The sequence below is a fragment of the Lytechinus pictus genome, chromosome 3, assembly GCF_037042905.1.
Source record: "Lytechinus pictus isolate F3 Inbred chromosome 3, Lp3.0, whole genome shotgun sequence".
Lineage (NCBI taxonomy): Eukaryota > Metazoa > Echinodermata > Echinoidea > Temnopleuroida > Toxopneustidae > Lytechinus > Lytechinus pictus.
In genome coordinates, this window is record NC_087247.1 from 39,113,657 (window position 1) to 39,125,049 (window position 11,393).

At 38.4% G+C, this 11,393-nt stretch overlaps 1 protein-coding gene across 1 annotated transcript; it reads right to left on the reverse strand.

Annotated features, from left to right (window-relative positions):
- Positions 1-594: 594 nt before the first annotated feature.
- Positions 595-10,102, reverse strand: LOC129257280 (uncharacterized). Its single transcript, XM_054895568.2, has 2 exons — positions 9,000-10,102; positions 595-3,806 (listed from the first exon to the last, which is right to left on the reverse strand). The coding sequence occupies exon 2, from the start codon at positions 3,782-3,784 to the stop codon at positions 2,090-2,092; it is 1,695 nt and encodes a 564-aa protein (XP_054751543.2). The 5' UTR covers positions 3,785-3,806; positions 9,000-10,102; the 3' UTR covers positions 595-2,089.
- Between the last annotated feature and the right edge of the window lie 1,291 nt (positions 10,103-11,393).

Consider the following 11,393-nt stretch of genomic DNA (forward strand, 5'->3'; position numbering starts at 1 on the left):
ACGTGTCGGAAGGAGACATCATCCACTTGTAGAATGTAATCTGTTTGCAATTTGATTGTTTTTTTAATATTTCCAATTTCCAATAATTTCCAATAATTGATCGCCAATTAAAAAAATATCTTTGAAATTTGGTTGAAATGCCTGTAATTGTGTTGAACGATAACAAAGTGGAAATTTGTCAAATTTTTACTCTTACAAAATTAAAATTTTCTAAAAGCATTCAACCAATACTGACAACTACAGACAAGATTGCGTTATATCATGAACGAAATGACAATATTAAGTATTATACTAGTACCTTGATTTTGTGGATTGCCAGGATCCTCAAAATAAAGTTACTAAATTATTGGGTAAAGATGGAACATGCATGTTTTGGGAGTAAAATATTCTTCATATAGTCCTATTGAGTAAATTCTCCGCAATCTTGCTGTGTAAAGTATATAGAACTCATGAATTATGCTGTTTACCCTTGTATTTCACTTTTACCAAACAAACATGCATGTGCTGATTGTGCTCTCTTTACCAAATATTAGATAATTTTCACTCAACATTTCTTTGGTTTCTTTATACAATGAAAGCATAATATTCACAAAATGAACGATTCTCGAATACATTTATTCTAACAGACATGGCAGAACAGAGTTTATATCACACTGCAATGACTATGACCATCCGGAAAGAACCATCGACAATCAGTTATTCATCTTAACATGCGAAAAGATTAGAGTGAACATTCCTTTGAAAATATCGGAAAAATAAACTTACACTGCTTTAATTGTTTCATCTCTGATATTTTTTCTATTATCTTAGTGAATTTATTCATTTCATTTTATCAATTATTATTATTTGATGTATTTTCGGAGTCAACATTCGACGATCAGATCTGTTGGGTGAAGCTCAAAAGAACAAAGCAAATAAAACCAAAATACGAATGCAGGGCCATATAAACTAAGGTTGAAAAACAACTACCAAACAAAAAGTAAAAGGAAAATGTAAATAGCTTGAGTGACTTGAAAGAAAACAATTCACTTTTGCTTGTAAACTTCTTGAAGTAAATGCCGATCCATTGTATCTTCTTGGTTATCTCCCGAAAACCAAATTTTTCACAAAGTGAACCCCTGAAGAAAAGCATATTATACGGGCTTGCATATTTACAAATTATATCCTAATAAAATAACTATAAATTTGCAGCTGCTATATATCTATATACACATGATATATTACATTTAAAAACTAAACTCTCCTGATAAGATACACTTAAAGGGGAAGTCCATCCTGCTAACAAGTAAATTTTAATGAATGAGAAATATTAACGACATATTGACACATACACACATTTTAAAGTCTTCAATTCTTACCGTTTCAAGCGATTTGTCATATACTATGAATTCCAAAAAGTTACCTTTATCCTAATGGTTTGTGATGATTAGATTTTTTTCAGAGAGGCGTGCATGAAATAACCTGATAATATATTGAATGCAGTAAGATAATTCTATTTTTTTTTTAAAGAAAACGGTATTTAATGTAATTTACAAACAGCATAATGGGGGCTGCTAACATGGGACTTCCTAAAATAAAATTATCCATAACCTTGTGTTTTGAAAGGATTTTGGATTTTCGCTAAGCACTCGTGTTTTTCACATTTTCTGCAATCTTGTATTAAAAAGATGCAACCTGACTTCAGTGTGAACTTCCCCTTTAACATACGATAGAATTTGAAATGAAACTATAGGAATCCATTTACGGAACATCACTCAATTAGATGTACAAGTACCTTAACTTTCTACGACCCAGAAGAACTGAAAGAAAAATTTTCCATAAAATTAAACACAACAATTTTTCTACAGAAAGAAGTAAAACCCATGCACCAAAAACAACCATATACAAAGGCACCTTTCGAATTTCAAGATTAGGCCATTTGGCGGCATATAACTAAAAATGTAAGTAGGCCTATAAGAACAATATCAGCTCTATAACTTCAGGTAAAATAACTCATCTCCTACGTTCTACTTGTATGATAAAAGACCGAGATAATAAAAATGAATGGGAGATAGAGATAAAAAATGGTTAGAGTCCTATTATTAATCCCTCATCGTGACATGATATGTTGGGTTTGATGCCTGTGAACCATCAGACTTTTTAATTTCAAGGAAGACGGTTGTGTACTTGTGCACGAACTGCGTGGTTTACTCCTTTCGTTGTGACCAGTGCAATTCCTGACCTGTGCTTGGCCTAACCTTAAACCATCGACATGTCTCTTGAAATAGGGGCCACTGTGTTCATTTCTATATTTAACGTCGCTGTCATCCACGACTAGGGGAGTAAGTGGAGGTCTGTGGCCTTGAGGTGGGGAGAACGCGGTACCCCTCTCCTCGGAATATCTCCTTAAAGGCAGGAGTGACATGTAGCTTTTCATTTCATCTCCGTCGTACGAGTAGACATCTTCCAGACCCATTGCAGAATTATGTCTTTCTATCGGCAGGCAATAGTGATCTTGGTTAATCGTGGGTAAAGGAAAATCAATGTCGTGTGGTGCCATTCTCGATGAACGTATTGATGTACGACTGGGCAAAACGTGGCCGAGACGGGGTTGGTGGTTGAATGGAAGGGTTTCGCCAAATTTGGATCCAGTACTGTGTGTTGACAAGCAAACGGGTTCATTTGCCTCTACGCTATTTTCGACAGGAAATCTCTCTGAGTAGTCAATTCCACCACCATTTTGCTCTTGATAAGTTTCATTCTCCTGGGGTGCGGGTGATCGAGATTGAAAAGGAGATGAATGGATTTCTGCATGCAGAGTGACAGGTGCATTCAAGTTGTTGGTACCACTCACCCCGGTGGGTGTATGAAGAACAATTTTTCCAGATAGGATAGGCAAAGTAAAAGTGCTGTCAGGTGGCCAGGTGAACTTTGATGAAGTAGCATCAGTATTGACTGCCTTGTCAACATACTCTACATATGGGTTACTGCAGGACACCAGCGAGTTGTATCTACTTCCAGTCGAGGACTTCTCATGTCCAATATTGTCCTTCCTTTCGCCGGCGTCCCTAGGGGGCAACTCACGGCACTTTCTTTGAAAATCCGTCCCTCTGAAGGAGGCCAAGTTAGAAGGAGATGCAACACCTACGGAATCCTCTGATCCAGAACTTCTATTTTCTCTGTAACTACCTTGTGATCTTTCTTCATCTGATCCAGAAGATGTCATGACTGATCGTAGGCCAGACGGGTCATCATCAAGTCCAGATTGTTCATTTTTCATCCAATCGGAGTTCTGCAGAAAGCCATTCTCTGATCCTGGATGGGAGTTTTGTGCCGTCTGCTGACTGGCAATCACATGCGAGGCCGTCTCTACTTCACCTTGCAAGAAACCCAGGATCTCTTTCGTAAAGCTTGTAACATCCTGGCTCTTTTCTCCATGATCCTTTACCCACTTTTCAAGAGAGGTAAACAGGGAGACTTGCTTATGTGCTGCAGAAAAGATGTCATTGATGCCCAGTTTTTCAAGGAATTGGTTGACCATACGAAGATAAATGATGGCTAGATCAAGAAGATCAGCCTTGTCAACTCTTCTGTGCCTTGGTAGTTGATGACACAGGGGAACAAGACAACGAATAGTATCAAGGCATGTATTGATGCGATCTCTCCTCCGCTTTTCCACATCTTTGTGACTATCTAGATATTCTCTTGACTTCTTTCTTGAGCTTAGATCGAGTGGGTTTTGGTCCAAGTTTCGGCGCTTACCGAGGATATGTTGGATCTGTGCAAGCTCCGACTGGGTAGCCATGGTATCAGATTTTGACAACTTTCTGTAAAAAAAAAAGAAGATATATATCACATATCAGACAAAAATTTAATTCAATCATAATCAGAATTTCATTTTTTCCCCAATCAATATTTCTACCAGCTAGACCTATACAGCCTATAGCGTAAAAAAGTGAAAAATGTGAAATGTAATACACTATCAAAACAGTTGAGCGAATAAATCCCAAATTTTTAACCAACACTGGTCGACATACTGTTCACACGACTATTGGTTAAAATTTGCCAAAGTGATGTTGTATAATCAATGAGTTTGTTACGTGGTTGGACAAGCCGAATTGCCAATCAGTCGGTAACCCATCAGATTTTACCCAACTCTACAATTGCCCAACAGTTAGTTAAAGTTCAGGTCATTGTCCAATTAAAAAAAACTATACGGCAAGAACAAATTTAGTTGGAGTTTCCAAATATAATTGGGCAATAGTTAAGTCCCAAGTAAACCTGGTTAAATCATTGTAACTTGTCTTCAGCCATTTGATCTGACTAGTATACGGACTGGATTGCACGAGAATATGGCCACGCCCTGGCCTAGTCTGCTGTGCAAACCCTTCAATCTATTTTACGGGTCTGAATGCAAAGCCTACAATGACTTGTGTAGTGGATGCCCTCTATGTGCTAGCCTTTGTATATGCAGGGCCTGCATGCAGACTAGCCCTAGCCACCAGCTTCCCATATGGGTATACCAAATGAGAATTATTATGTTACATTTGGTGCTAGTAAATACATTATTTTGAGCTAAATTTATCTTCTATTGAAAGAAAAGCTATGAAAATTGAATTTTGATTACAGTTTAACTATTCATGAAATATCAATTTTTATTGGAAATTTCAAAGATTTCACCATGAATCCACGATGATTTCACAAAGATGCCAATGGTATGAAAAAAAAACATATCCCAACTTAACTTCCCCATTTGGTATAACCATGGACCTATTGTAGCAGGTCCATGGTATGACCACATGGCCCTGGGAAGTGGGGCTGCTTTCCTGGAGGGCACTGCTTGTATTATTCTCCATAGGCAGCATGCACCCCCTGGAATTCTGGATTTTGTAGTGAAACCTTTTGGGGGGGTTCAAATTTATCGGAAAAAAATGACCTCCATTTTTGTAGTATTTTTATTTATTTTTTGCTTTTGAAATTTACATCAGCACCCTCAGTTAAAATCGTTCCCAGGGACCTAAGCTGCATGACCACAAATGATACCTATCACGATTTTATATTTCAATTTTGTGAATCCTTTGTAAATATTGTGATTTTTGATGATTTATTTCAGTAAAAACATAAATGTAAAAAAAATGGACTATTAACGCGAGTCTTCTTTTGATGTAAACATAGGCCTCGTTCAGACGTGGGATCCTAGTCGGAGTAAAATTCTATAATTCATAGATTGAAATTCCAAAGATATTTCTCTAAAGCTATATAGGGTAACACCAAAACCGAATCCTCCCGAATAAATTCTGACCGATTCTGACCGAATACGGCCTGATTCGGGTGGTTTCGGTGAATTCGAATGTTCCCGAATCCCTACCGAATTTCAGTCTCGCACTCTCGCACGCATTCGCGGAGCCGACAGAATACTCCCGAAACCACCCGAATACGTGTATTCGGATGAATTCGCAGCTGATTCGTTTCCGGTGTAACCCTAGCTTTATCACGACCCAGACGTAGGCTGTTTTGGTCGGAGGTAGCTCGTCTGGACAGAGTTACTCCTACCTTCCTCCGACCAAGATCCTACTGGTTTCCAGGAGTATATTGGTTGGAGGAAGGTCGGAGTAAGAAGGGCACTACTCCAACCTTTCCTCCGACCAAAACAACCTTTGTCTTGGTAGTGCAAGAGCAATATCTTTGGAATTCTAATCCATGCATAATAGAATTTTACTCCGACTCGGATCTCACGTCTGATCAAGGCTTTAGCCTTCGTATCCCGATTACATGCGTCGTAAAGAAAACACACAAGTGTTTTGACAATAGCAGCTACCAAGGCGAATCCGATCATTAACAAAGGAGCATTTTCTGCCTATAGTCTTTTGTGTTTGTTGTCCATGTTGGCTGCATGATGTCATGTTTCAGAATATACATTTAAATCGACATGCTTCAGAAATGGAGCACAAAAATTAGGCAGCAGACGATTTTTATGATATAAAATTTGTTATAATTCGATTTGCCGACTTGCACACTTCTGCAAACGCATAATGACCAACGAGAGAGACACGCCCTCTACAAGCTACAATATTTGTATTTTTTTCTCTGGAACCACCAAAAATGGGATTATGAATTATAACCAATCAATCTCAATTTAGCATCTACCTTGAAATTTGCATACATTTCCCCTAACAAAACTCATGGAATTAAGATTAGCAGATGCAAACCAGGGGCCCGTTTCATTAAGGGCTTGCAACTGTTGTAACTTTGCCATTATGGCAACTACCATGGTAACCTTGATTATGATTAGCTGTTGAGCCCTCTTACCATGGTAGTTGCCATAATGGCAAAGTTACAACCGTCATGACCGTTGCAAATCCTTTATGAAACAGGCCCCAGAACTGCACATTGATTTTCAAGGATTTAACCGATTTATTAATCTTCTGCACATACCCGGGGGGGGGGGCACTCAGTATAATGCATGGTGGGTATGTGCCGCGGAGGGGACCCCCATTTCAAATTTCCGTTCCAAGGCATAGCATTTTTATCTTATTGAGAAAAAGAACAAAGAAAGCCGCTCCAAAGCATAGCATTTTCTTCTAATCAAGAAAAAAAAAATTACATTATAAATTTTAATTTTGCTTTTCAAAAGTGGGGGGGGGGGGGGGGCACGTACCCCATGGATCTGGGAAGCGGGGGTGCTGGAGGTGCGGAAACACCCCCAAGATTTTTCTTGGGGGTGCTGCGCGTATTATTTTCCATAGGCAGCACCCCCAGGAATTCTGGACGGTGTGACAAAATGGAAAATGTAACCAAAATTACCTACATTTTTTTTTAGAAAAACGCTTTCTTTTTTGTCAAAATTCTTGGGACGAAAATGACCTTTATTTTGGGATGAAACTTTTTTTCTTGCTTTCAAATTGACATTAGCACCATGCATGGGCGGAAATCCCAGGGGGACGCGTCCCCCACTTTTTGAAAGGGGGATACAATATCGAATGTCCCCCCGACTACTTGTAGAAGGGGCAAAGAAAAGAAAAAAGGAAGGAAAGAAAGAAAGAAAGAAAAAGAAAGGAAAACAGGAGAACTTAAAAAGGAAGAATAAGAGGAGGATGACGAGTGAATAAAGTAAGTTGGGTGAGGGGGAGACATTTTTCATGTCACTATATAAAATTTTCGCTCACGCTTCGTGCTCGCATTGTCTGTTCTATATTTGTCTTGCTCAGTATTAAAAAGTTTTTTAGTATATAATTATACAAAACATTTCTTAGTCATGATGACAAAATATCTTTAGAATGTCCCGGTCCTAGGTCAAAATTATAATAAAAAATTATCAGCTCGCGCTTCGCGTTCGCGTCATTCATTATTGATTAAGTGCTACCCATATCCAAATCAGAATTTTCACACACAGTGCTTGAAATAGTAAATAGTGCATAAATTCACCCTTTTCAAATCGGAATATCAAATATTTTCAGCTCGCGCTTCGCGCTCGCATTATTGATTTTTTTTATTAAAAAATGTAAGCCTATTTAGAATGCCCAGATTCAAGGTCTAAATCAAAACACGCGCACGCATTTTTATTGAGATACGCAGCTTGTTCTTTGTTTAAAACGTGCTTAAATGATCCAGTTTCAGATAAGAATATCAAAATTTTTCTGCTCGCACTTCGTGCTCACATTATTAATGTAGGAAGATATTTCATACCCAATTTCCCATCCTTTTCCTGATTTACAAAACATGAATAGTGTCACGTTTATATGTGTAAGCTCAAGTTTGTTTCCGCTCGCGCTTAACACTCTCACCAATTGTATAGTTACTGTACATACCTATCCCGTTCATGATTACAAAAAGTGCTTCGACTATACATGTATGCCCAGTTTTTAGGTCTGGATACAAAAGATTTTTCAGCTCACGCTTCGCGCTCCAATTATTTGATTGTTGAAATATGTATCGTCTTCATAGGTAGCTGCAAAAACTCCTTAACAGGCCCCCTTTCGATCAGACCAGAACGGATATTAAAAATTCCTGCTCGCGCTTCGCGCTCGCAGTAATTATTTGTTACATATATGCATCTTCTTCAGGATCAAAATCAGTGATCAAAATGTTCAATTTTAAGGACAGAATGCATGAAATTTTCCAAAATCTTAGCTCGTGCTTCGCGCTTGCATTATTTGATTGTTGAAATATGTATTGTCTTCATGATGGGTAACTGCAAACAGTCACAGGTCCCTTTTCGATCAGGCCAGAACGGATATATATATATTTGTGTGTGTAAGAACAATGGAAAACTCAATTATGTCCCCCCCCCCCACCCCACCTTGAGTAGAGATTTCCGTCCATGATCAGCACGCCCAGTCAAAAAATCTGACGTGCCCCCTGTGCCCTCCCCCTCCTGGATCCGCGCCTGGTCCAGGTAGTCAAAATCAAACCTGGTAAACTTTTATTGCAAAATAGTATGAAAATATACCTTTACGAATTCATACAATAATATTAACATGTTATTTTTAAAAGGCAATTTGCAGTACATTTTGATGCAACTCTTGTAGGATTATGGCTACATTCACATTACATCCATAGGCGGATCCAGGGGGGGCCGCCCCCCCCCCCATTGGCGGAGCAACAAAAAAAAAGGAGAGAAAATTAGAGAGAAAACAGAAGAGGAAGACGAGTGAATAAAATAAGATGAGTGGAAGACTTGGAAAATAAAAACTAAAATAAATAAATAAAAACTAAAATAAAAATATAATTTTTCATGTCACAATATAAAATGTTCGCTCGCGCTTCGCGCTCGCATTGCCTATACGTGATTTACATTATCTTGCTCAATATGGAAGTTTGGAGACCAATATAGAAAACAATTCAAGAATAGGATTGTCCGTAGGCAGGCGTCGATCGAGCGTAGGCAATTATTTTCTTTTACCATCTTTTTAATTCCTCCACGAACATTGTTATTTTAGTTTAAAATACAGGCTCAGTTGATGGAGTTCAGAGGGGCCTAGGGCTAGGCTAGGGCGAGATAAAAATTGAAATTTTCTTACCTTTCTTGCAGAAAGAGTAGAGACACATGGACACCACTTCCTTAAATATTGTCGAAGACAAAGTGATCGAGTCCCAAAGATTATTGTAAAATAAGTCCTTTCTATCAAATCAAGTGATAATTGAGATACACGATCAGTCAAGCCGTGTCGTCCAATTCGCCTGAGATCTGAATGATGAATGAGGATAAACTGTCTGTCTGTCGCGTAGAGTACAGACAACGACTGATGTTTAGTGTCAACAACAAACATGACATGGAATAGAAGTGGGCGAGTCCCCTCCCTATATCATTCTCCTGGGTATGTACGAGTATGGCGATCAGTCTGCAGGCACAGACCTTTGGTTTTCGCAATAACAGAGCATTTATATGCAGTCTGAAGCTTTACTCTCTGTATTTGACTCAGAGTTTGGAGTTTAGTCTTCACACATATAGTCAAATTTTCAAGTTAGTCCGTGCTTGCTGACTACAGGGAATGTTCACTAACCTTGAATGTGTGCTATTTTGATCGTTGATTGGATCGATTGATGACAAGTGGGCGGTGCATCTATGATCCAGCTCTTCTAAATGTACGTTTGCACTTATATTATCACTTCGCCAGGGTCCTGAAATTCAGGTGTACATTATCGCTTGAACGCGAAGAAAAGAATGATCCCAAGTGTCAAAACAAGTGCAATATTGGCCAGGGATATAGGCATATACATTTTACACTGATGTGCCTACGCTGTCTCGATTTTGCATGTGTCTCGTCACGTGTATTATATAATCACAGATTCCCGTTTCATTTCTCTTTCCTTCTCTCACATTTATTTCCATCTCCATTGCAATATCCAAGGTATTCAATCATAATTATCAAGCCCTCCTTTCCCTGCTTAGTCTAGATCTGGACGTTGATAGTTAATTGTTTGGAAAACCCGACACCAGAGGTATATTATAGGCCTACTAAGGTACGATATGCAATGAGTGAGTGTTGGGCAAAGAAAGAAGGTGGAAAGTGAGGATTTGTATACTGGTGTGTTTTCGTTATGCAATCAGTGAGTGTCGGGTTTCCCAAACAATTATCTGCGAACGTCCAGCCCTAGACTACTCTCTGTTCGGCATACAATGAGCTCACGTGGAAGCAAAATAATATGTCACGTGTTTTCATGCGTGAACCAGACCTACTTCGGAACAACCGAGGACAACACATCACGTTTGAGCAGCTCAGTGTAGTCTGCAAACGGAGGCTCAGCAGAGAGTTTTCAGTCGACATTCAGGATACGAATCGCAAAAGATGCATTCTTATTTATGAAACTATTTGTGGGAAGTCAATTGGGTGCACGAGACCATTTTCAGAAACATCACCTTCAAATAGCGCTCTTTCTTGTTCAGTGAGTGAGTGTATAATGAGCGAGCGAAGTGAGTTACGAAATTAATTTGTTATTTCCGTGCTTTAGGTATGGTATATATATATATATTTATATATATTTAGACAGAAGCATGCATTAAAGGGGAATCCAGCCTTGGCCTTAAAATGTTCGGTGTTGGGAAGGAGAAAAATAAATTAAACAGAATGGTGAAAGTTTGAAAGAAATCGGACAAGCAATAAGAAAGTTATAGCTGCTTTAAAATTGAGATCACTAATACTATGTAGATTTCAAATTGGCAACTGGGTAAGTAAATTATGACAAGGGCAAGGACAACTTTCCCATAGGCCATGTACTTTATTATCAGGGGTTTGTGGTTTTCTCCTAGGTACCAATTCCCCCGGGGCAGTAATCTAAATATAACCCAGGTAGTATATTGTCTTATGTCCTCATGAAAGAAAAATATAATTTGAAATAAAACTTTTGGGGAAAATGAAATTTTAGCCATAATATGTATTGGAGTACATGGAAGAGTAGTCCTTGCCTTACATCACTATGACACCCCATATGCGGCCAATTTGAAGTCTCCATGGTTATAGTGATTACTAATATTTACAACTTTTAAAAATTCATAACTTTCTTGTTTGTCCAATATTTTTCAAACTTTCTCTTATAAACTTGTCTGATTTTGGTTTTCCTTATAAAAACAAGTTTTCATTAGGGTTGGATTCCCCTTTAAACCCACTGCGGGATTTAAAAAAGGATCAGCCCCCCCCCCCCCAAAAAAAAAAGAAGGGGGTGGAGATGGTGAAAATTAGCCATCATTCCAGAAGCACTTTCCCGTCAAAATATTCTTACATACCCTCTAACTAATAACAAAACAAGAGTCGTCGTAATTCTGTCGGTTTATTGCAATTTCGTCTACTGTCATTTCGTCCACTCATCAAAATGGTCTAATATTTCGTCTACCATCAGTAGGTCCACTATCCACATAGTCCAATTACCATTTCGTCCAATCACCATTTCATCTAATAGCCATTTCGTCTATTATT

Bases quoted from the DNA above. Each gene is read 5' to 3' on its own strand.
- LOC129257280 (XM_054895568.2), bottom strand. From the start codon at position 3,784: ATGGCTACCCAGTCGGAGCTTGCACAGATCCAACATATCCTCGGTAAG.